General features: G+C 40.5%; 1 protein-coding gene across 1 annotated transcript; it reads right to left on the bottom strand.

Annotated features, from left to right (window-relative positions):
* On the bottom strand, positions 1–26834 carry dyrk2 (dual-specificity tyrosine-(Y)-phosphorylation regulated kinase 2; the record flags this gene model as incomplete). Its single annotated transcript, XM_080888037.1, is given in 8 exon segments — positions 1–3181; positions 3785–3875; positions 3960–4349; positions 4934–5097; positions 5211–5553; positions 10647–10750; positions 26739–26804; positions 26807–26834. Coding segments are annotated over 8 exon segments (1821 nt in total). The 3' UTR covers positions 1–2546.
* Between the last annotated feature and the right edge of the window lie 524 nt (positions 26835–27358).

Genomic DNA, 27358 nt, shown 5'->3' with positions numbered 1-27358 from the left:
TGTGTGTGTGTGTGTGTGTGTGTGTGAGTGAGAGAGAGAGAGAGAGAGAGAGAGAGAGAGACATGGCAATGAGATACTGAAGGCACACAGTTATGACTCTCTGCACTTCATCTCACTGAATTAAAAAAATAAAATAAAACTCAACCAATCAAGTCCTCAGAAAAAAAAACAAACCAACATCAGAGAGGATCCCCCCCTTTATCCTCCTCTTCCTCCTCCAGAAGGGGGACAAAGCTTCCCCTGAGATGGGTGGAGCAGGTAGTGTCTGTTTTTTTTTTTGTTTGTTTGTTTGTTTTTAAACAAGAGTTCCTTCTGAGCATCATCGTCCACTTCCTGCGTGCTACATTACATCACCAGGCTGATGGTGCACACAGCCAACTGTGGGCCAGCTTTTCTCCTAGTCGTCATCTTCCTAAGTTTTAGAGTGCGTTCAGATACAGCTCTGTGTGTGTGTGTGTGTGTGTGTGTGTGTGTGTGTGTGTGTGTGTGTGTGTGTGTGTGTGTGTGTGTGTGTAAAAGTATGCAGGGTTGAGGGAACAAGCTTTAGAAAAAACCCAAACAAACAAAAAGACCCTTTATACTGCGCACGCGCATACACGCACAAGTACATACATCCAGCTCACACACATTCAAGTATACAGTATAAACTGCACGTAATACATAGATTAGATTAATAAATATTAACGTGTCGCAAATAAATAAAAATCATCTCCCGTCCCATTATAAATTTTTCAATAATTAACTCTGATCCGTGTATCAGCAAATGTACTTCTTTTTGGATCTATATAATCAATAATCATTAAATTAATCTGTAATTTTACTGCGTCATTCAGGGCCAGATGCAGTGGCTCACTATGCTTAGGTCCCATTGGTATTCACCTTTAATCGCTCACTGACTGCCGCAAGTTTAAAAAAAAAAAAAAAAAGAAAAGAAAAAAAAGAAAAGGCTGAACTTTAGATGTTATTGCTCGATCCATTCTGACGTAGATGCTCCTTAACTATTCTTTGTTACTTTTTTAAAAGGGTATTCACTACATATCATGCTCCAAATGGCTCTAAAGGCTGTGGTTTAAAACAACCTCGCCATACTTTGAGAAAAACCAAATGGAGGAGCTTAGTAAACCTATGGTACTTTGAAAATCAAAGTTGCTTACACTCATTTTGTTGCACATGAGGATTTGTGTACAAGTTAATTTTAGATAAACTTTTTTTTCTGGGCTCAGGTGATACGTCTACCGCGTAACGGTCAACAATCATCTTTTATTTTCTCTATACAATGACAAATTATTATTAAATACTATTTAAAATGGCTATTTAAGAAAATTCTTCACTGTCCCCTTTGGTTTACAACATTAAATGTATTTTTTTTTAATCCATGCTCTTTGCTGTGAGGTTTATAATGTTACTATTAAACCAGCTCCTCTCCCTCAAACCCCATTTCGTGCCCTCAGTGCTCAGTTTTGATTCATTACAAAAGGAAAAAACTGGTACTTGTTTACTTCAAACATTCTTCTTTTCAGGCATTATTTTATCCCCATCAAAAAACAAAGTGTAGATATTAAAAATCTTTTTCATTCTGTCTGTGCTTCGTAAGGCTGGGCAGTGAAGAGCTAACGAGCTATGGCTAAAAACCGGCTAAGGCTAGCCGCCAGACTGCCAAAAAAGGCAAACGTGGAGCCAGCTATAGCTAGCTGACAGATTTAAAATTTGTTAAGCTAACTGCTAGCCAGTCAAAAGGTAAATAGCTAGCAAAGGGACAGCTAAGAAACATGTAGCTGTCCAACAACAAACAGTGCCAGCTAGCAGTTAGCCAGCTGACAGGCACTATGCTAGCACGGTAAAAAAAAGGCTAGCTACACTGTAAAACAAAAGCTAACTAACAAAGTTAGCTACCTAGCAGAGAGTGGGTTCTGCTGGGCTTTTAACAAACACCACCAATCTACCCCTAACTAAAACCCAACAAACTTTTTTTTCCACTCTGACATAAAACAAAGACTAGAAAGCTAATCACTGCACAACTATACCTTTAGAATTAAAAGGATATATCAAACTTAACTGTCAGTTAACCTCATAAACCTCCTTCATAAGGCCCTACACTGTGTTTGGATATAACCTTGTAAGACTGAAGCTGTTAAATTGATTAATCAAACCAGCTAAAAAGATTCTGTACTAAAAACGCTTTAAAAACAGCCTTGTTCCCCCGTCAGCACCATGTTGTTGATGTGTTTGTGAGTTTGGAGCTACAGAGCGGTATAGTGAGTTCTGATTGTCTGAGTGGCGCTGCAGTCGGGTCCAAACAATGTGCGGTTACTTCGTGTCTCACTGCTCAAAATGTAAAACTGAGGATTTGAGGCATTCCTGAACGCAAGCAAGTTCATCTAACTGGGTTTTGTGCGGCGGAGTAGCCAATCCGCACATTTCCATGCCGTGTTTATTCTGAATGCACCCCAACAACGCTGAAAAACCAAACGTTTGTCAAACTGGACGAAACCATTTTATTCGGCTGGTTTGCCATCCTCCCTGCAGCGAGTGGGGTGCATTCACTCTCAGCTGACCAGTTTGGGCAGCACTGTCCTCGGCTGGATGTTTCCGTTGGCGTCCGTGATAGCTGCTAAGTTAGTCCTGGTTTTTGAGGAGGATGACGTGGTGGGGAGCTTTGAGATGGAGGTGATGGCGCCATCAGTAGTGGTTGTGCCACGTTTGGACGATGAGGTCTTTTCTCCAGCCGTGGTTCCTGACGGAGGCTTTGGAAGCCGCCTCCTCAGCCACGGGTGCCGAAGCGCATGACTGGGCGTGATCCTGAGTGCCGGGTCCCACTCTAGACACTGTTTGAGGAAGTCGATGAAGTGCACGTCATCGCAGCCCTTCAGCGCCGTGCTCCAGTCCTTACTGCCCGGGGGGCCGCGCATTTTTCCCCGCCGCGAGCGCCCGCTGTTCAGCACTGTGGTGCCATCGGGTAGCGTGGTCACGGTGCAGTACCGTGGGTAGCCTTTTGATGACACAAAGTTTTTCGCTCTCTTGGAGCCGTCAAGGAGCTTCTGAGTGGGCATTCCCAGGAGTTCGATGATGCAGGCAAGCTGGTCAGCTTCATCTTCGCCCGGCAGCAGGGGGTAACCAGTGAGCAGTTCGGCAAGGATACAGCCCAGAGACCACATGTCGATGGGCATCCCATACCTGGAGCCTGGAAGAGAAGAAAGAGGGTCACCATCAAATCCAGCCTGTGTCATTATTGGCTAGTCGGTCAAACAAAAAGTAAAGCAGTCACATTCAGGAAGTCCAAAGACCGTTTCCTGCGATGAACTGCTTTCAAGAGTTTCCTGAAACATCAGAATGCAAGTAATAATAACTATATCTATTATTAAATTGCAAAGATAACTTGATGCACATTAATTTTAAAGGGAAACGTTCGTTGTTGGTTTTTTTTGTTTTTTTAAGTCGCTGGTTGGTTCTCATTTAAAGTCAGAATAACAAGCTTTTATTCTGTACATTATCTTAAAAGTGAAAAAAAAAAAAACCTCTGCTGTCAGAGCTCAAAAGCGATGACTAGTTTGGTTAAAAACCTTTTTTTAAAAATTTAATACGTAATTTTATATATATTTTATTACTATTTATTTAAAATGTTTAAATCAGTTTCCCTAAATTCAGTCTTCTTCTATATTTTTAATATTATTTTTTATTTAATGGCTTTTATTCCTTTATTGAGTAACTTATAACGTGCCAGTTTATTTTGTCTTCCATATGCGAAAGGAAACGCTGCTCTCAGTTTTCTCAGTGTTTTTCTTACCCAGAATAACCTCCGGTGCTCTGTAGAACCTGGACTGGATGTAGGTGTAAACCCTCTGATGTTCATAACAGCTGGAACCAAAGTCTATGACCTGAGGAGAGAAAGAGAAGCAGTTTGAAAGGGTCTGTGAAGTGAAGAAAGGGGATTTTCCTCTGATTTGTTTACAGCAGCTGACCTTGATGCCGCTGCGTCCCTGCTGCTTCAGTAAAATGTTCTCGGGCTTGAGATCGCAGTGGATGATGCGATTCTTGTGCAGTGCATCCAGACACTGTAGGATGGAGTGGGCAAACTTCCTGACCAGCGGGAGGCTGAAGCCCTGAAACTTGTTCTTCTTGATGAGCTCGTACAGGTTCATGCTGAGGAGCTCGAAGGTCATGCAGATGTGGTTTCGGAAGGTGAAGTTCTCCAGCATGTGAATGACGTTCATGCTCGAATCCTTGTCCTGCTTCTTCAGGTGCTCCAGGATGCGGATCTCCTCCGCTGCCTGCCGGTGGAAGCGCTTCTCGTTGCGGACCATTTTCAGAGCCACATGTGTCTGAGTCTTGTGGTCAAAGGCCTTCACCACCTGCAGGAGGAAAAGGAAGAGCATGACGCCGTCATTAATCTTAGATTAGATATTCTTGATGTCAAAAAACAAAAAAACAAACAAAAAAAAACCCAAAAAAACCCCCCAAAAAAACCCCACCAACTAAAGTCTCGGAATAGAGGAGTATGCAAAGATATTTTTAATATTCATAGTTTTCCTGGTTCTATTCTACAACTGTTATTTCTCTATTAAAAAATTCATCTTAAAATTAAACATGAAGACTCATAACCTGATAACTAAAAGCTCCTTTTGTTGTGGCATTCCTTTATAAAGCAAACAAAGCTCAGCTGCTAAGCTGTGTAATAACCATCTCTACTGTCTTTGCTACAAACTACAACATCATCTGGAATCTTCTGCAGGCATTAAGGTTAAAAATTATTACCACAAAGACGCTAAAACTTGTCATCACTCTTAAAAAGTCAGGAACTAAACATAACCGCAAACAAAATTTAATAAAAAGTCAACAAAAATAATCTTAAAGAAAAAAAAAAAAAAGAAAAAAAAATTCAGAGACTAAAAAAAAACAAACAGGAAATTAGGGGGGGGGGGGTCAGCAGTCATACCTGTCCAAAGCTGCCCTTGCCGATGACCTTCAAGACTTCATAGCGATATGCGATGTGGTCATGTGGTACATGGATGTAAGACCCCTGATCATCGTCATAGCCCCCGTTGTTGGCTCCACCGAGGACCCCCTGCCTCTTCTTGGCATTCTGGCCAACAAAATACACTGAGGAGGAAGCAGATGATTGATCAGTTATTGGTGGTTCTCTCCTGTCAATACACCCGACCTCTAATCAATCAGAACGACCATCTGCAGGCGGAGTGGTTAGGGACACTCACCCTCGGGATAGCTGAACATCTCGTGTTGCTCGAATGACGAAATTTTGGACATGAACTGCTTCATGGCCTGCTCCGGGGTCATGGGGTTGACCTTCGGCTTGCTGTCCGTCGACTTGTTGGAGGCTGCGCTGCTCTGGCGGTGGTGGTGGGCAGGCTCTGACGTCGAGGTCTGCCGGTCTGGCAGCGGCAAGCCAGGTCGGGACGAGCTGATTGGAGCCAGCCCATTGGGCTGGGAGGTCAGCACCGGGCGTTTGTTGGTGTTCTCCTCATAGAGCTGAGTGACATGGCCCTGCGACTGCGATGACAGCTGGACGGCGTCCGACATCGCAACTTTAGAGCCTCCCTGACCGAAAACAGAGGGAAATATTGGCTAAAAATAAGAGAGAGTCCTCTGCAAGTTGAGCCGAGGAAACCGAGGTTTATTTAAAAACAGTAACTAGCAGGTGGCCACTTTATGACCACTTATGTCGTCTTTGGTTTAAGTTTAGATTCTGGGACTTTATTTTTCTCCTTTTAATTATTCATTTTCTGATGCGTGTCATCCAAATATGGACCTGGACGTGCGCTCTCAGAGAAACGTGGATAATTAACACCCAGAAATGAGTGAATTAGACAAAAACTATTCCCGGAAAGATGAACTTAAAAATTATCCCCCTCTGATTAACAGGCGCCTCCGTCTCCGTCTCATTGTCTCCCTTTGTCTCCTGCTCACTGAGTCACTCCCCGTTGCTGTGGTGACCAGCACACCTGGGTCCTTTCAGATAACAGAGGTGCTTTCTCACACTCACACACACACACACACACACGGCAGAGCGGCTTGGTTCAAAGACCTGGTCCTTAACACAAAAACACAGTAAGTGTGTGTTCTCGTGACCCGGCAGCTGAGGACACGGTGGCACAAACATGAGGATGAAAATCAGGAGATGAAACACTCACACAAACAGGTTTGTGTGTGTGTCTCAGCAGCTACAGTGACATATAAGATGACATGTGGCTCTGCTGACTCCTCCCTTACCTGACTACACCTCGACTCAGTCAGCCAAATGTTGCTTCTTTCCTTCAAGGATTTCCATTATTCATTAATCTGCAGATTATTTATTTTTATTATTAAACATACATAAAAAAGCTAGGTGTAATATTTCCATGTTTTTAAATGGTTTTATATAAGAGGGCTGGGAAATGAGTTCTTTCAGGTGAAAGGTTAGCCACTGGACACCCATCTTGAATTGTGTCCAGGTACATATTCAGGCAGTTATTTTGAAGAATAATCAACATTTCTGTTCATTTCAATCGTTACTGAGAAATAAAAACTGCCGGTACAGAATTATCAGTCAACTGTGATTAAAGAATTTGCCCCAATATAAGATTTTATTTCTTCCAGGGTTCACTTGTCGTTAGGTTGCCCTCATTAATATAATGCAATAAAATTCTTAATGTTTTTATATGCTGAGCTCTAATTTTATTTATTTTTTCTTTTGTGTACCATATTTTTCAGACCATAAGGCACACTGTATTTAAGGCACACTAATGCAGGTAAATTACTTGAGGCTGGAAGATCAGTTTCTGACAATTAATATTTGCTCCTTGATTAAACATGTGACTTTTTCCAAGTGATAAGAAGCCTCCGATTTGCCGTCCTGGACATCAATGTTAATGTCTGGTAAGAGATTCCACTGACGTGCCACAGGAAACGTCATTATCGTGTACAAAAGTGGCGATAAAATAAACAGAGCAAATAAATGATGCATTATTTCTTTTATAGCATTAGTCTTGTGTGTGCGTGTGTCTGCTCTTCACACCAGCCTATAAACCATTTAGCTGTTTAAAGCATCCTGGCACAGGAGGCTATTATTAGCCATGTGGCTGCAGCAGGCTGGTGCACAGAAGTGCTGCTTCTTGGCGCTAACAGTATGCTAACACGCCAACACCGACAGATGACTTCACCAGCTTATTTCTCCCAACGATGAGCCAAGATGAACGGGACAAAACCCTGAGCTGCAGAATCTGAATCAAACTCAAAAAATCACGACCTGCACGAAGCTGCTGACCACAAAGGTCTGAGCAGAACATCTGCCGCTAATCTGTTCATCACTTTTTCTGTTATTCACCTGCTGATGACTATCAGAATAAAACCATGTACCTGAGGCACACTAGCAGACTTAATGTTTATAATTAAACTGGATCAGATTCACATTCTTCTTGGTAACAGCTTCACAGTTACGGTATTTATTTTAAAGTAGGCATTGGTGTAGGGCTGGGCGATATGGCCTAAAATTCATATTGCGATATAATTTGAAGCACGTGCGGTAACGATATATATCACGATATATTATTTTCTTCTGTATAACATATTTTCCACACTATAAGGCACACTTAAAATCCTTTAATTTCCTCAAAAATCGAGAGTGTGCCTTATGTATGAATGTTGGTTGTGCTTACTGATCTCGAACTGATTTTGGCGTGCAGAAATCTGTTAAAAAATGTTTTAGTACAACTTTGGTAAGCCGCACTGCTTGATGGATTGTCAGAGCATTACGGCTGCCGTAGTGAGGAGCTTCGCAGAGCAATCTGGGTCCAAAACTCCGTCCACTTCAGGTCCCAAAGCCAAACGAACACTAAGAGTTAAAAACGGTCTAAATTCTTTCATCTTTAATTAAATCATCAACGTTGCTGCTTTATCGGGTGTAACAATTAAGTTTTACATCCATGAAAACAGAATTTATTAAATTTAACGGAGTTAGAAGTTAACAGGAAGTTAGCTCGCTAGTTTCCACCTAAACATCTCATACCATGTTCTGACTGAGAGATTTTTGAAACTAATTAAAACGTACAGCTCTGCTACCACTTCCGACATAAATGAAGACAGAAAACTAAACAGCAGTGGCGTTTGCAGGGTTACTGAAGTTGGACTACCTGGTATATAATGTTGTGCTACGTGATTGCTAGCGACACAGCTATGTTAGCATAACATTAGCACAGTGAAGCTGGAGGATGAACGCTAACTTTTTTCCCCCACTCAATAAAAGTTAACGTGACAGATTCTGGTGGTCAGGGACAAATGCAATCGCATAGCAGAATGCTATACACGGGCCAAACTTCAGTCAGGAGAACAACTGAGATTATTCATCCACAATACGAGGTTAGTTATTAATATACTGCAACAACGCGGGAATAGAACAGCTGCCAGAGAATTCAACATTAATGAATCAATGTTACGGAAGTGGAGGAAGCGCAGTTTTTGGCTTTCCCCATATTTCAAAAGTGCTTCATCTCTTTACTATGACTGTCGCCCGCCATAATTTGCAGATGATAATGGTTTTAGCCGCGGTGTCACTACCCGATCCGTACCGGAAACCCGATCGGTACCCCGCATGCGCAAATCTTACGTCACTTCCTCTCTTTGCCAACATTGCGACATTCAATATATTTGAATGATACTGTTATCGCCCAGTTAGTTCCTAGCATTTCTCAACAGCTCTGCCTCCTTTTCGACTGCCCGGGACATTTAAACAATGGATAATCCGTATACAAAGAAATTCATGCTTTTCTCCTCAACAGAGAGCGTTCCCCGATTGAGCAACAGCGCCGTAAAATAAGAAGAATGGCGCCTAATTACAGAGTTAATAATGCAGACTTTGTAATATCTCACGTGTAGATTCATCAGCCAGATGAAGTGTTTACTGACAATTGACAGTGATAGCGGAAATCATCATCACTATTCCAACAATCCTCTCCTCACAGACAAGCATAAACACACTCGACTATCACTAAATCAGATTTAACACACGTTTGTAATGACGATAATTCAGTTTATAATAGGGTTTATTCGCTCGGTCAGCAGGTGGCGGTATCCTCGTACACTGGGGAGTAAACTGCCATTAAACGAACAGAAGAAGAAGAAAACATCTGCACATGCGCGGTACGGATCGGGTAGACCCGATTTGTACGGTCAGACTTTACACATGCGCAGTAAGGATCGGAGAGTCCTGATCCGTAACTTTCTTTTTATTTTTCGTTTTTGTCTACATTGTACTGAAATGCTTCATTATTGCAAACATTTTAAGATATACTTGTTATTCTTAACATCTTAACAGATACTCTGACTCATAACTATCGTAAAACGCTACGACCGGAAGTAGAAACCTTTCGCGCATGCGGGGTACCGATCGGGTTTCTGGTACGGATTGGGTGGTGACACGCTGCGATGCTTTCGACCAAAACAGGCACAGCTTGATGACATCATCAACATGCGCGATAGAGATTTTGACTATAACGCTCTATCGTTAGCCAAATTTATATCGTTTCTATCGTATATCGTTTATGTCGCCCACCCCTACATTGGTGTAGTTCATCCACTTCCTTTAATCTCCTGATTGGCAGCCTCCCACAAACAGAAGATCTGAACAGCAGGAGGAGAGTGGAGCTTCTATTCAGCTCAGCAGACTGCTCAATTTTAATTTTCATGTGTATTGTAAGGTAAAGAACCCCAATGGTCAGGTGACTGCCTGTGAGCAAGCACTCTGTGATTGTGGAAAGGAAGAACTCCCTATTAACAGGAAGACACTGTTGGAGGGGAAGCCATCAACCCCGATTTGTTGAGAGCGGAAAGAGAATAGGGAAGAAAAAAAAAAAAGAAAAAAAAAAAAAGGAGAACCACACAGTAAAAGAGGATATAAACTAGTCTGAGGTACTCAAATGACCTTATTAGTGACATTCCCTATTCGTGACATCACACAGAGCCAAGAGCAGATAAACAAATATAAAATAATTGCCCTTTAGGGATAAATAATGACTTTCTGATTCTGATAGAGCGATCTGAATGACTTCTGCATGCTACCATCGTTGTTCAAAACCTTGTTAGGCAGCTTTTTTTCAACTTTTTCTATCATCATTATTATCCTGCCCTTGCTCTGTGGTTCATCCTCTGTGCTGATAGACTACCGAGTCTCACCTGCGTTCACATAAAGCCAATTAGGGCGGCGCATGGCTTGCTCTCTCCCCTCGCTCCCTGACAGCCTGCTGCGTGCAGGGTTCATAGTCTTTTTCTTCTTCCGTTTGTTTTACCAGGCGGCTCTTTGAAAGCTTTTGTATAATAAGGGCTTCCTAGAACTGCAGCAACACTGTCACCTCAAACATTAAAAGTAGGTAAAGCATAATTGGCCTAGTTGGAAGAAAAATTTTGTATTTTGGTAAAAGAAAACACAGTTTGAGTACTAATTTCATCAAAGCACATTTACACAGTTTGTGAATTTTGGTTAAACCTAAATGAGCAAACTACTCACAGTTCATCTAAGTTTTAAAGATTCTGAGATCAAGAGGAAGAAGTCCAGATACTTAGGCATGATATCCGCTTTATGCTCTTCACATGTGTTATTTTGAACACAACAATGACAAAGAAGTGAAAATAATAAATGATAAAGCAGTGTGCAGCCATACCGTCAAATGATGGTGGTTACTGTTGCGAAGTGGGGGCAGGGCGGCAGGCGACGTGGCCTGAGAGCCGTTGTGACCGGGAGAGTAGACCGGCTCGCCCGTTTTGCCTGAAAGAGTGAGAAAAGATGATTATATGACAGCTTTGTTATTGTCATGTGTGTTTTAATGCCTTTTACATCATAAAGACCAATGCCTGTGTTTCAACTAGTCCTGCTTGGACAACAAACAAACAAACAAAAAAAAAAAAAAAAAAAAGAAAAGAAAAGAAAAAGAAAAGAAAATGCTGAAAAAAAAAAGTTTCTTAATTTGAGTGTTTTAGCCTCAGGAGGAAGCCAAGATGGATTTTTTTTAAGTCATAGATGGGAAACCTGACGAGTTACACAACCTTTATTGGGCAGTATCACGAAAATGAAGACTAAAACTGTGGTTTTAAGAGGTTTTAGACCAACTCAGCACTGTGCTGTCTACGAAGATAAAATGAGCTGAATTCACACCATGGTGGAGGAATGGGAAGAATGGAAAAACCTCCAGTTATTCCAGCAGCACAGGAGCTACAGTTATTAACTAAATATCTTGAAACAATATCTGTGAACATTCTACAGACGCAGCTTCACATATGTGAAGATCTGCTGATTTTTATGCAGTTTTTGCAAGAAAAGTTAATCTGTAACTTTTCTTGCAAAAAACTGTCATAAAAATATCACCATTTACTTACTTATTTTTAAATCTGAATTAGCTTAGTATATCATTTTCAATTTTTACCTACTTAGACATGCTGATAAAACTGATAAAACTCAAACAGCTTAATGCCCCAGTTCTCAATTTTAAAGAAAGTTATCTGCATTTGATAAGAGCTGTACGAATAAACTTAACTCTTAATCTTCTTTTTTATTTCCTGGAACAAGAGAAATCTGACTCCACAGCTTTTTTCTGTGATGCTGTAGTCTTTGACCTTGTGTACATTTCCTGTTTGTATTGTACCATCTAATCACTGCACCAAAAACCCTTTTCACGCTGCCACAAGGTAACAAAGATGATGTTCTTCTGGTTTTTGCAGTTGAATTGCTGCGAGTAAACTGCTTCTAACATTTATTTTTATTTAATTGTTATCCAATTAGCTAATCACACAGCAGCACCCCAAAGCACTCAGACATGGTCAAGATGACCTGCTGAACTTCAATCAGGAAAGCAGTATTTACTCAAATAACCACTCGTTACAACCAAGGTATACAGAAGAGCATCTCTGAATGCAAAACACGTTGAAACTCGCAGCAGATGAGCTGCGGCAGCAGACCAGCAGATCTTTCGCATCCATTTCTTTAGATCCTGGGATGATTTGTTGCTTTTTGAGATCTTTTAGGTTACTTCACTTTATCATACAGGTTCTATTTAAGCAATTTAATAATTCAACAGATCTGGCAGAAATCAGACAATAAAAGTTAATTTATGACTTAGAGGGGGTAATTACTTTTTCACATGAGATGAGTTAGCTTTGGATATGTTTTTTTTTCTTAATGAATGAAATAATCATTTAAAAACTGCATTTTGTATAGCGATCGAAAATGTGGCGTCATTTCCAGGGTAAAACCGCAAAGGATTGTGGGTACAAGTGGCTAATTTTGCTGCCACTCGTACTTACAATGCAACGTGCGAAAGTCACGTGGTCTGTCGATCTCTATTTACCCGGGTTATTTTTGTCCAAGATTAATTTGGTACCTGAAACATGTAAAGGTGACGAATGTGTAAAAACTTTGTGTTGACACATACACAAACATACACATGTGCCAAAAATAAACCTGTGGGAAACACTGCAGTCTGTACAGTACCATGTAAATACAGCATAAGAAAGCTTGAAGTGGCTGAAAGCTTAGCTACCAGTCCGCATGTAAACAGCTCATTGACCGTCCTGCTAAATGCCTTCAAATAGCTCTGGACTGGACTGACCCAAAGCAATCCTGTTCATTCTGGAGTCAGTCCTATAGAGTCTAAGGAGGATGAAGGTTTTAATTTAGCCTCGTAATCTCCAACACAGTGCCTACCTCTCTGCCTCTCCCTCTGCAGCTTCACCTTCTTTAATAGCAACATGACGACAGCAACACGATGCACGGGTCAGAGGTCACAGTGTCTTCTTAACTGAAGAGCCAAAAGTTTAAACAGCCGCTGGGTGATAAAGCATGTTGGACTTTAAACAAGACACTTATCAGCTTTTGCCGCTGTCAATGGTTCACGGCCCGACTCAGAGTGACGACGTGAAAAAGGAGAAGCAGGAAATCAAAACTCAGCAACCAGCAGAGTCTGTTAACTTAAGAACTGCCTCTGAGGGAGCAAAGCAGTCACTTTCACATCACTTTTAAAGGGGAACCAGTGATATAAACAAGAGCAGGCCAAACATTACCACATACTGATTGCACAGGGTTAATACGCAGATTTCAAACAGCTCTGACCTGAACCCCCGAAAACGGTGACAGGACTCCAAGGAGTTTAAAGGGAAAAGGTGTCTGACAACAGTCAAAGTTTTCATGTCTTCTCTGCCACTTTGGGTCGTTCACGGGAAACGTAACTAACAAATGAAAACATAAAGCAACAAAGAGAAGTTCAGTGGCTGACTCTTCTCGCCTCCACACAGCCAATCAGGACTTTACGCTGTGAGCTTCAGATTGTGTTTCAGGAGGTTATAGACACAAATGCCTGCAGCACAGATGGACGTGGTACAGGATACTTCCATGTGCTACCTGGGAAATATCACATGTAGAGGCTCAACTTTCTCAGGATAAAATATTTTTAAAGCCTCATTCTGAAGTAAAATCAGCATTTATCAAATTTCACAAGTAAAGTTGGTTTCAACAAAAACAGCCCAAACTCTGTTTTAGATGGCTGATCAGTAAGCTAACCCACCCATTATGTTGAGTCGTGCCTGTGAGCTTATTTCTGTAATAATTCAATCATCGGTGAATCAGAAAGCTCCAGATCATTAAAATATTTTCCGAACAGCTGGAAATGAAAATCAGAATCTTCCGCTGGCTCGTCATGGAAACAATAAATGGATAAACAAAGAGGACCCTTGCAGGCCACCGTCCGGTGACTTTCTGTGTCGGTGCAAGTTGAAGCAGGCAGATGGACCGTACTGCTGCTCTCCGCCTCTAATCCAAACTTAATCCCGCTAATGAGGATGACATGGAGGGTGAGGCAAAACCACATCGGCAAGCCCACAAGGCATGACGCAGGACGCCGAACAACTGCATGATGAAGTCGGAGACTGTGGACTAATTTTTGTTAGTCCAAAACTAAAACTTTTATGTCACACTGGGATTTTAAAAAGCCGCCATTTTTGCCTATTTGATTACATTTTATTGGAAAAAACTTTTAATCAGTTAGCCAGAAACACTGTAGTCAGATCAGGGCTCTAGACTAACTTTTTGCCACAGTTGCACTTTTTGCCAACTTTTTTTTTTTTTTCCCCCCCCTTTCTTAGGTGCACCAGCACAAAAGTTAGGTGCAAACAAATTTTTCATCCGCATCGCTTAACACCGCAGCTTTACACATTCCTTTTTTTTTTTTTTTTTTTTTTAAATTGCTGTCCATACAGAGAATATTGATTTCTAAATGATTAATAATCTTGTCAACTAGGGCTGCCACAAATTATTATTTTGATAGTTGATTAGTCACCAATTATTTTTGCACTTAGTCGACTAATCAGATCATGCATCCATTGGACATAAAACGTACAGCTTATTGCACCAGCATGCATCTGCTCTTATATAACTATCATTAGTTTACAGCTTTAAGTGTTTAAGGTATGTGCTAACTAAAAATAAAGACAAGATGATGGTTTATTAAATTTTAATGACAACTGCAGATTGTTTCGGTGGAGTTTAATAAACTCAGCCGTCTGCTCCTTGCTATCTAAAATATAACTGGACAATGGGAAAGAGCTGGATGAAGAAATCACTGAGAAGGTGTGGTATGAAACATGGAAAGAACATAAGAATACAACTCAATCATTAAAGTGGAGAGAATTCATCTGGAAAAATCAAATTTGCTACTTTATTACACCTAAGATTAAAAATAAACAAACCAATACACAACAAATGGCCTGTATTTATATAGCGCTTTACTAGTCCCTAAGGACCCCAAAGCGCTTTACATATCCAGTCATCCACCCATTCACAAACACATTCACACACTGGTGATGGCAAGCTACATTGTAGCCACAGCCACCCTGGGGCGTACTGACAGAGGCGAGGCTGCCGGACACTGGCGCCACCGGGCCCTCTGACCACCACCAGTAGGCAACGGGTCAAGTGTCTTGCCCAAGGACACAACGACCGAGACTGTCCAAGCCGGGGCTCGAACCGGCAACCTTCCGATTACAAGGCGAACTCCCAACTCTTGAGCCACGATCGCCCCCAACAACAGTGTTGGAGGCTGTGTGGATGGGATGAACCAGACCATACACACATTTTCTGGAAATGCAGAAACATTCACACTTCCTGGGTCAAAATTCACTCAGCTCTCTGTGATATATTAGTTACATAATTCCCAGAACTTGCCTTGTTTTGTATCTAGGATACTTGGAAGGTACTGTAGATGTAAAGGATCGTTACTTGGCTAAGATTCTCCTTTCAACAGCAAAGAAGGCCATCACCAAAAACTGGCTTAAGACAGAGACACCAGGAAAGAAGCAGTGGAGGACATTATGGAGATGGAGAACTTTACATATAAACTGAAACTGACGGAAGAACGCTTTTTGAAGGACTGGGGGAAATGGCTAACGTACAACAACAACAACAAAAAAAAAAAAAGCTGAATGAAGATGGACATACAAAAAAGAGAATTTGAAATGAATGATTGAAATGTTTGACACCGCAGGTAGGGTTGCACGATTTTGCATAAAATGAGAATCACGATTTTTTGGCTTAGAATTGAGATCAGGATTCTCTCACGATTTTCTTTTCCAGTATAAATATTTATTGCACTTATTAACTGCACATCAACTTCATAACAGTTGAGACTGAACATAAAAACAATAAATAAACATTAAAAACAACAAATGTCTCACGTTTTTCTGTTGCTGCAAAATGTTGTACTGCTTGAAATCCCGTCTCCACCGTTGCTCGACACTGCGTGTATAGAGCAGGTAGTGCAACAAAATAATAGAAAAATAGTTGCTGGACGGCACTGTGTAGCGTTTGTCTAGGGTGTTGATCATTTTCCTAAATCCCTCGTTTTGCACAGTGTTGATGGGAGCCATATCTTTGGTCAGGTGATAAGTGATAGCCTCCGTAATTTCTTTGTGCCTGTGAAAGTTCGACCTGTATAGGGAAGCGCTGTATAAGGTTCCTGTTATTGATGTTTTGGTGGTTGACCGGGACGGATTTTCTCCTGTCACTTTCTCGTCATCCCTGACGTGCTCTCCGTTGTTTTTTCCCTGCTAATTTTAGCATCACACCACAGCTTCTGTATCACGTGGTATAAGGCTCCGCCCTTGTCATTTGTTGAGCAGGAAGAGTGAGCGCTTGTTTTCATGCAGATTACGTCCCGGATCAAAATGCGGTACAATCGTCGTCGTCTTTTTTTTTTCTTTTTTTTTCTTTTTAAATCGTCGTAATTTGGAAATGAGATCGCACATAAGTATGAATCGAGATCGCGATTTTCTAACAATTAATCATGCAGCCCTAACCGCAGGCATGTTTCCTTTTTTTTTCCAATTATCATTTTTGATAAGATAGTTTGTTCCTTCCCCCCCCCCTCAAGTCTGTTGTCTGCTTGACGTTTATTCTGCTGTGTAAAAACTATAACTTTAATCTCAGCCAAACCGATTTACTCAGGAACAAATAAAATACTGAAAAAAGCCAAACAATAACATTTTTAAGTTATCTAAGTGACTTGTATATCATGTTTAACCTGAGTAGCGAAAGACGGCGGTGGGTTTGAAAACGATTTGCTGGGAGTCTGGTGTTCTCACCAGAGTGAGCCTTGAACCCCGGCTAGCCATCGAGCTGGTGGGTAACAGACGTTTTGAAAATATGCGGTGTCTTGATAAACTGAGCAGATATTTCAAGTTTACACAGCTACATCCTTGCCTCAAAATATGTTACACATTTATTTTGTGACCCAGAGAGAATAATAACAGTAATATTAAAACTAACTAGCAGCCGCCATAGTTGAAAATTGAGCAGGGCCGCACTATGAATTCTGGGATAGGCTGGGCCACGAAGTATACACCCGACCCATCCTTCAAATCTGGGGAAATCAAGGGCACATTTGTGGGCCGCATTTGTCAGTCTTCGAATTTGGACCGTCTTCGTCGTGTCGCTGTAACGTAATCGGCCTACAAATGTGGGCACAGAAGGATGCGGTTCCTGAATTTGGACACAGCTACGATACCGGACACTGCTTCTTCTTCTGGGTTTAACGGCAGCTGGCATCCTTGTACATGCAGTGCTGCCATCTTCTGTTTCAGTCCGTTACTATACTCTTAAATCCTACTACTTATTCCTGTGTCTTTTGGGATCTTACAAAGCTTCAAACGACGCGTCGACTATTAGTATTCTATGATTTTGATAGTCGACGTAATCGTGACTAGTCGACTAATCGAGGCAGCCCTATTGTCAACACAAAGTTCTCCTGACTACAGTAGCTGTAATGCTCCAACAATCCATCAAGCGGTGCGGCTTCGTAGCTTACCAAAGTCATACTAAAACATTTTGACAGATTTTTGAGCGCCATGTACTATATAAAATCAGTTTGTGGTCAGTAAGCACAACCAAAATTCATACATAAAGCGCACTTTTGAGGAAATAAAAATATTTTAAGTGCGCCTTATAGTCCGAAAAATACAGTGCTGAAAAAGTTATTGTGCTTAAAGTGCTTCAGTGAGCTGAAATTTAAACTTCAAATATCTCAAGATATATAAAATAAACAGATAGTCCAAGTAAGATATTCAGTTCGAAGCTTTTGAGGCACTTTTAATTTTGACTATCTCTGATTGGTTTAGACCACGATATGGGCATAATGTGTGTCTGTTGTTGGCCACACAGAGACTTGCTGAGACTTTTCAATGATCAGAACATAGCATAAGCATAGCAAACAAAAGATCTCCGGTTCGATTATTGGTTACCCGTCATGAGTAAAACCCAATTAGCTTGCAGAAGTGTCCACAGTCTGAAAAAGTTCCAGTAAATGAACGAAGCTGCTGTTTGAAGCCAAAGATGCTAATAAACATGACATCCTCTCTGTTTGAGTCACAACAGCATTTGAGTAATGGCAAACATGCATGACGGTAGGTAACGTTACACTAAAAATACTTGAGGAATGCACCTTACTGTGGAGACAGAGGCGTCTGTCCCCGAAGCATCTCAAACTTTAACAACCTGTTCTGACTGACAGACCAGGCCCTATGGCAGACACAGCCAACCTGAAGAAATACATGCCAGGGCTACCCACGGCCTCCTGCTACAAGCAATTTGAACAAGCTCAAGGCATAATCACAAAATGTCATTTTCGGGAGCATTTCAAGTTGATATACATCAATACAACCATTATAGCCCAAATTTTAATAATATGTCTGCATTAAGTCCATAGTAATTACATAAATTGCAAAAAAGTGCAATAAACTCCAAAAAAAAAAAAATTTAAAATCTTTTTTTTTTTTTTTTTTTAAACATACATTTCTAGTTAGAGAAATTTAAGGGGCTTATCCCTCAAAACTGTAAATAGGGCTGCTCAATTAATCGAATTTTAATCACGATTACGATCTGGACTTTCAACGATCATTAAAAATGACTGAGCCGATTATTAGCCCCTCCCTCATTTATCCGTGACACCTTAAAGGCCAGTCCGTGAAAATATTGTCGGGCATAAACCGGTCCTTGGCGCAAAAAAGGTTGGAGACCGCTGATTAAGAGGAGCCGAGGAAGATCTGAAAGCTAAGCAGAAACTATTTGGAGAGGAGAGTGACTGCCGTTGGTTGAAAAGAGAGGTAAAAAAAACTTCAGTGGTGTTGCACACTATTTTATATTATTTTTTAAAGTCATTGTTAACCCTTTAAAGCCGGTCAGAGCAGCACGCTCCGTTTTGTGTAACTATTTTTAAATCCCTGTAGAACCTGAACCGTGTAAGCTAACGCAATAATTTGTTTTGCATATGAAACCGGAGGAGTTGTACTTACATCTTATGCCATCAGCTTGTCCTCGGTCACGGTTTCGTTCCACATATAGCTTTGCAAAAATTGCATAAAAAGCGCTTGCAGGAACAAAAACATAATATTCCAGAAACACGCTTTGCCGATCCGATCAGCTGTTCGTAACACTTCCCACAGTGAAACAGACGTCAGTGTGAACTATTGCATGTCCGCCATTTCCTGGCCGAAACCGGAAGTGACGTCATTTTCACGGAAATGTAGTTTTTACTTGTAGGCCTTAAAAGCCTATACTGGTCATGTTTGACTTTTCTGAATAGTTTCTGGGATGCTTAGAACTCGAATTGCACTGCTGGAAATAGTTTATTTTGATGCACCTGCTGTTTTCTTTGCAAATTTGCATCATAGGATTGTTTTTTCGTTTTTCCTGCAGTATATAAAAATTGGTGTATCTCCAAAATAAAACTATGAAGACACTCAAAATAAATTTCCTGTTGTAAACTATTTTTTGCAACTTTTTTGTATTTAAAGTTTTGAGGGATAAACCTCTTAAATTTCTCCAAGTAGAAATATATGTAAAACAACCAAAAACTATTTTCAATTTTTTTGTAGTTTATTGCACTTTTTTGCAATTAATGTAGTTACTATGGACTTAATGCATACATATTATTAAAATATGGGCTATAACAGTGGCATAGCAAATTGAAATGCTCCCAAAAATGGCACTACAACATGTAAAAAAAACAATATAAGCTCTGGCGGACTTGGTTCTATAGTAGGTCTTAAAGGGTTAAATAAATATCGTCAAATAACCGCGATCTCAATTTCAGTGAAAATAATCGTGATTATCATTTTTGCCATAATCGAGCAGCCTTAACTGTAAATACAAAAAAGTTGCACAAAATAGTTTCCCACCACAGGAAATTTATTTTAAGTGTCTTCATAGTTTTATTTTTGAAATACACCAATTTTTATATACTGCAGGAAAAATGAAAATAAATATTACAATGCAAATTTGCAAAAAAACAGCATATGCATCAAAATAAACTATTTCCAGCAGTGCAATTTGAGCTCTAAGCATCCCAGAAATGACAAAGAAAGTCATAAAGTCAAACATAACTTTTAAAAACACCAGTATAGGCTTATGAGGCCCTGATGGTAAAATAAAAATACATTTCCGCGAAAGTGACATCACTTTCGGTTTCGGGCCAGGTAATGGCGGATAGGCGATAGTTCGGGCTGACGTCTGTTCCAACGTAGGAAGTGTTACGAACAGCTGATCGGATTGGCAAAGCGTGTTTCTGGAATATTATGATTTTGTTGTTGCAAGCGCTTTTTATGCAGTTTTTGCAAAGCTATGTGTGGAAGGGAACCGTGACCAAGGACAAGCTGATGGCATAAGGTGTAAGTACAACTCCTCCGGTTTCATATGCAAAAAAAATTATTGCGTTAGCTTACGTGGTTGCAGTTCTACAGGGATTTAAAAATAGTTACACAAAACGGAGCGTGCCCGCTCCGACCGGTTTTAAAGGGTTAAAGTCCTTGCTTCAGTCAGAAAAATAAAATTATCAGCCAATAAAAGCATTAAAAGCAGAGGTTAAATCTCCAGAGCAGCTCAGGCTCTAACTCAGACCATCCAGTGTCCTGCTGGGCTCTCAGCCCTTCATCAACTCTGCAGGGGCTCCTGCAACACGTACTGATAGTGTAACAGGGATCTGTACTGAAGGCGCACACAGCCTGCCTCGCTGCGAGCCCGACAAATGCATGCTACCGGAGTGGAAAAGCAGCGCTCTGAATGCAAACTCAACACCGAGCTGGAAATGCCAGAGAGCCGGCAGGCATGCTCGGCATGCTGCTCAACCGGTCGAGTGGGAAAGTCAGCGCTGTGACGCTCAGCAATGTCACAAGCCAGCAGAGGTGCTGGAGATATAAAAGATGTGGGTAAAAAAAAAAACTACGAAGCTCCCAAAGTCACAGCATGCTGTCCCTCACAGGGTCCTGTAGATGACTCACTGACATTTAGTTGAACTTCTACACTATTCCCTACTTCTAACACTGTAAAAATAGTGAGTGAAGTATCATAAAAAAAAAATTTTTTAAAACAGACGCCCATGGCTGGGTGTTAATGACACCCAAATTTAGCAGCACATACAGCTGTGGAGTCAAAGTCCCTCAGTTTTGAAGCTGCCGATTGGCTGTTAGGACTCTGGTTGGGCAATCCACTAATGTAGAGGTGTCAAACATGCAGCCCGGGGACCAAAAGTGCTCAGCCAAATGGTCCAACAGAACCTGGGTGGCTTTACAAAGTGTAAAAATTGCAGTAAAGCCATTAATTACTTGTATGTTTTTATCAACACATGCTGCTGTTCCTTTGGTGGTGTGCTAACATTACTATGCAGGAGGGTAAACAAACTGTTTCAGTCATGAAGATGTAAACTGACTTGTACTGCTGCTGTTCAGTCACACATGTGAAGACTTTTCAAACTGTAATTCATCCAAACTCTACTTTTAAAGAGCAGCGGTTAAACCAAGAGCTGGACTAAAGCATCAACCTATCGCCTCAGGAGGCAGATATGTGCTGGGTATTCATGTTTCTGTTTAATTATGGAAATCGGATGCCGTCATCATACTTATTCAGGATGCCTCGCCTTTTTAACTTTTCACTTCCCTTTCAGCAGCATCTTTTTATTTTAAAGCCACAAATTCTGCCACATTTTCACTGTTTGGACTTTGAAACCTGATTTCTGGGTAAAATCACCAAGAAAATTAATATCAGAAAATTCACAATTTCACCTATTTTTGCCCTTTAGAAGTCAAAACTAGTCACTTTATGGCACAGACACTCAGATACATGAAGATAAAGACAGGGAAACTGGGAAAACTCGTGTTAAGAAACAAGAATTAAGCAGTAGTGCATTCAAATGGAAAACAAGAACAAATCAGCCCGATGACATCCAAACCTTTCCATTTCAGAATCACTGTTAATTAGCAGCAGCTGGTAAAAACCCACATTAACGAGGTTTGTCGATCTATCTGCGAGAGTGATGATCAGCACTACTTGTAAACAAGCAGCTGTGATGTTTTCAAAGACAGAAACTCTCTGAATGTGGGTATTCTGATAACCAGGCACCATCTGCTTTGACACAGATAACCGAGACAGTTGCAAACTCCGCCCTCCTCTCAAAAGCACCTTTTAAAACCCCGTGTGCTGCTGCAGCAGAGCCAGTTTAACAGCCATTTGTCAGCACGCAGCGTCAACATTACGACATCCACCCCATGTTTGTTGGTGTACAGTGAGAAACTGGGACACAGATCTGGAAACAGTGCATGAACTGGCACAAACTGCCAGCACACAGCAGGAAACAGACTCTGATTCAAGCAGCTAATGAACTGATTATAAAGCAGGTGGTTAGACGAGGATGAGGGATGAGCAGGGAAAGCTTGCTACAAGTCTGACAGTTTAAATGACAAAAACAGGACTGATCACAGAGTAATTATACTCTGTATCAGTCACTGTTTAAACTTCATTACTGACAGCACATCGCTGGCTTTGAGCAAATGACAGCAATAATATCAGAGCTATGTTACATCTGGCTGCCTGCCTCTGTTTACATCACTGTAACTGAATACAGCAATGTGCAATCAAACTCAACTGCAATGTCTTAGTTCCTAAAGATAGCATAATACATTGCAAAGCATATACTTCATGCTACTACACATAACACCCTTACATTATCCACAAGACAAGCTTCAAATAAATTTGGCACAACTGCCTGACATACACCTTGCTGTATATATAAGGCCTAAAAAGGTTAAATTACCTGTTATTTATTTCATGAAGCATGTGATATTTCTTTTAAATATGTTTATTGTAGAATTAGAGTGAAGATGAGTTAACACTAGGGCTGGGCCATATTATACCGTTCACGGTAATACCGGTATAATGTTAGGCAACGATAGGAAAATGAAATATCGCGATAGAATGGGAGTAAAACGCGCATGCGCAGTGCCTTTGTTTTCATACGCACATGGCCGATTGTTGAGTGAAACAGATGAACCAGAATTGGTTTGTAAAAATGGTGCAACTTCAGTGATGTGGAACTGGTTTGGTGTTTGTCCGTCAGATACACAACAAAGCGCATTTTTTTGCAGAACATGCAAGCAGCCGTCGTTATTGTCGTATTTGTCGGACTAAGATGCTCTTAAATCTGGGAGTAATCTGGGTCCTAAACTCCGTATGCTTCAGGTCAAACAACACTGCAGCATCACTTAGAGTTAAAAACTGTCTAAATTCTTTCATCTTTAATAAAACGATCAGCATTGCTGCTTTACCAGGTGTAACTATAAAGTTTAACTTCCAGGCATCCATGAAAACAAAAGTTATTACATTTAACGGAGTTAGAAGTTAGCAGGAAGCTAGCGGAAGTTAGCTCGCTAGTTTCGCTAGTTACCTAAGCATGATATAGCATGTTCTGACTGAGAGATTTCTGAAAAAAATCAAACGTACAGCTCTGCTATCACTTCCAACATAAATGAAGACAGGAAACTAAACAGCAGTGACGTTTGTAGGGTTACTGAAGTTGGGCTAGCTGGTATATAATGATGTGCTACGTGATCGCTAGCGACACAGCTATGTTAGCATAACATAAAGAGTGAAGCTGGAGGACGAACACTAACACTTTTCCACTTATAAAAGTTAACGTGAAGGTTCTTCATGGTTAGAGACAAATGCAATCGCATGGCAGGATGCTGTAAACGGACCAAACTTCAGTCAGGAGAACAACTGAGATAATCCATCCACAATACGAGGTTAGTCATTAATATACTGCAACAACATGGGAATAGAGCAGCTGCCAGAGAATTCAACATTAATGAATCAATGGTACAGAAGTGGAGGAAGCAAGAAGAATGAGTTTAATAAAGTTTGATTTATCTGACTGCTTTGTTTCGCTTAATGTGCCTTATAATCCCGTGCACCTTATGGTCCGAAAAATGCGTACTGCACACTGCAGTTTAATGTTGCAAAGCACCTCTTTTTAACTTCAGTGGATATTATACATGGTTCTGCTCAGGATATGTCAGCCCATTTCTACTGGAAATGCCTTTTGGTTAAACTTTCAGCAAGGAATTTGCATTTGCACTGTTACATTTTTATAAAGCTTTAATGTACATAAAAACCAGCTTCTTGTTTAAGTGAAAATAAATGGAAGGTTGTCTTTTTGCGCTAGTAATGTTGTGGAGTTGTATTTTGTCTCGCATCAATTATATCGTCGGTTATATCGTTATCGCAAATTTTCAAATATATATCGTGATAAATATTTTTGGCCATATCGCCCTGCTCTAGTTAACACAGTTTGAAATAAACTTGTGAAAAACAACTTAACAGTAACAATAGTTGGGTTGTTACTGTGTATATATAGCCTGTTTCAGTTTAAGCGTTGTTTTCAATAAATTGCATCCTGAAAAAAATGTTTTGTCTCACTCCCATTTCTTCTTGTTGAAGCTCTACTTGAAACCTTGTTAAGATCCAACAATGCAAAATACAAATCCCACCCAAGTGATCTTAAACTTTTGTCTGGGACTGTAGTTTGTGTATGTGATTCTACTCTTAAACAAGGGTTGTTTGAGACTGGTGTGACTGTTACTAATGCTCAAAAAATCCCACAAGGATTTTTTTGTTTTGTGCTACCAGTACGATAAAGAGTAAAAATAGTATGGTCCACAGTACACGACAGTAAACAACACAGTCAAAATAAAATTGCCACAGGTGACCGGTAAGGGCCTTATACTATGAGAGACTGCAGAAATTGTTCGATTTACAACACTGACAAAAAAAAAAAAAAAACACGAAAAGTAAAAATGAAGTTAAAGGTGTAATTTTTACTTTAAAGGTAAACCTCCATTTACATTTTGTGTCGCACTTTTCAGCGTTTTAGCAGCTGGATGAAATTTGTACACAAGTCAATTCATTTCCACTGAAACTGTGACTGCAGCAATCACAAGTTTTTTGCACACTAGTCGGGGTCTTTTACCCTAGCAACAGGTGAGTTGCCAGGGGACCTACGTGACTGACTTTAGCGATCACTTTTCCAACGATTGCCATAAAAATCCACAAATTGCTCACAAAAATGATATTCATTTTCCACCTCACAACTGGGGTGATCGGGGACTTACTTGATCCCTTCCCTTAGTTATCACACATCTAGAATGGTGGATAAGTTAAGTCACATGGTTAGTGGTCAAGAGTCTCCAAAACCTCAATAAGCAAAACATAAAGCCTGTTTTCCAAAACCCAGTAACCCTGGTTATCACCTTGTCAACCAAGCTAGTTGCTGAATAGTTCCCTAGGTAACCCCTCCTGTGGCTACCATTAGCTTTTACATCCATGTGTGTATATTTAAGGCCCATTTTCACTAGCCAAGATTAGACTACCATTTTATATCACAGTGTGAATTGGTACCTCGCTAACCAGGCTAGCTAACAACTTCCTAGCTCAAATATAAACACATTTTCCATGAGCAAAAGTTAGAACTCCATTTAATATCATGATGCTAGCAAGCGCTAACATCAGCTAACAACTCATTAATATTTTTAAATGCCTTTTCAGCACCCTATTTAACAAGAAAGTAAATTGTACATATTATACATTTGCTCCAAAATAGGGTCACGTCCTTAAACAAACAAACAAACAAAAAAACAAACAAACAAAAAAACAGCAACAAAGGTTTAAAGTAGTAGAGTATTAAAGTAGCTAACCAAGCTAACAATTTCCCAAGTCTGCCCCACATCCGGTTTCAAGAAAACATCTAAATGGGCCAAAGCTGTGGCTTCAAAACAGCAGACCAAAAACCAGCGGCTGTCTATATCCAACATGTCCAAAAGTCTATGAATACACCAGCCAAAAATAGCATCAGTGTAAATAAAGGAGTTTATGGCTAATAAAGCTTCAAAATAACCACTATGGCCAACCTTCAGGCTTCAAAACAACAGTCCACGCAGAAATGGATGGCTACGCCCTTTAATCTGTTTATACCATAAGTAATTTCTGCTGTGACTTCCTCACACTAACAGCATTAATGCAATGCTAATATACCAATCAGGCTCATCACGCAAAATGAAACTGCCTCCAACCATCAAAGTATTTATTGACATTAAGTGTATGATAAAAAAAAAATAAAAATAAAACCAAGCACAATCGTCAAACCTCTGGAGAGCGAATTAATCTCGTATTAATGGTTCAAACACAGACGCCAGGAGTGTATGAAGAGCTTCCATGCTAGCACAAAGCCACTGAATCCTTATATGAATATAAAGGCAGAATATCAGCTGTAACGCTCAGCGTGAGGCTGTCAAGCTCCTTAAGATTTTAGGAAGTGATAGGAGGGGGAAACCATACCTTTAATGTGGAGCAAACCAACTGACCTCTGACCGAAGATTTATTTCTGTCCGTGGAGCCGGAGGCCAAGAATTACCCGGCAACGGAAAACACGCAAAACACACAGAAACCAGCAAAGCTAACATCACACACAGGGCACCAGGAGAGCCAGGACACCGAGGAGTAGCACGGTGACAAAGGCAGCTTGACGGAGAGCAGAAGGAATAACCGAGCAAGGAGAGACTGTGGGAAAAGCTACTGCTGCTGTCACTTCTCATCTGTTTGCTAAAAATTAACCTGACGGACAGAGCTGATTTTCCTTCCTTCACTTCTCCCGCTGTCAGCCCAGCTAGCTCCCAGCTTTTATGCTTAATTTAAAGAGCAGAGACCGAAAAAGGCGAGCCTGGAGGGCTGCTCGTACTGGAGCCACTTAGCTAGCACAGCCCCCAGCCCTCCCCGCTCTGCTCCTCCGTGTCTCACTCACTACCTGCCGTTAAAGACAGCCAGAGAAACACTGGGGCATCTCCTCAACCGTGGCCCGGCTCAGGTGCCTTCTGTCGGATACAAAGGGTATGCTCACCCGTCGGAAGGACCGAGGTTACGGGCTTCTTGGTTAACATGGCGGCCGCTCCTCTCCTCTGGACTCAACTGTGCAGAACACCTCCTCTTCCTCCATTAGCCACCCCTCCTCTTCCTCCATTAGCCACCCCTCCTCTTCCTCCATTAGCCACCCCTCCTCTTCCTCTACCTACTCCTCCCACTTCTCCTCCTCTCGCTCCTTCAGACCCCGAGACAATTAGAGACGCATTAGTGCTTCCATCGCCTCATTTAAATATAAACAAACAAAAACAAATAATAAATTAATTTTGTTATTTATAATAGTTTACTGTTAAATCACCGATATATGTTACAGTAGTAGTAGCAATAAATGATGATGATGATAATAATAATAATAATAATAATAATAATAATAATAATAATAATAATAATAGTAATAATAACGGATTATATTAGATTTTCAAATGATAAATAGTACATTGGTGATGATGAATATTAAACACAGTAATTAATCATGTAAAAAACAAATAAAAATGTAAAAAGATAATGTAAAGAATAAAGAAATATATAAGAAATATAAAATGTGAAATAATATGAGATAATATTGAATATTTCTTCATTATATTCATTTTAAAACATTAA

The sequence above is a fragment of the Rhamphochromis sp. 'chilingali' genome (assembly GCF_963969265.1).
Source record: "Rhamphochromis sp. 'chilingali' genome assembly, chromosome: 7".
Classification (NCBI taxonomy): Eukaryota; Metazoa; Chordata; class Actinopteri; order Cichliformes; family Cichlidae; genus Rhamphochromis; species Rhamphochromis sp. 'chilingali'.
Note: the sequence above shows the minus strand (reverse complement) of the source record. Positions and strands in the feature narration are given on the sequence as shown.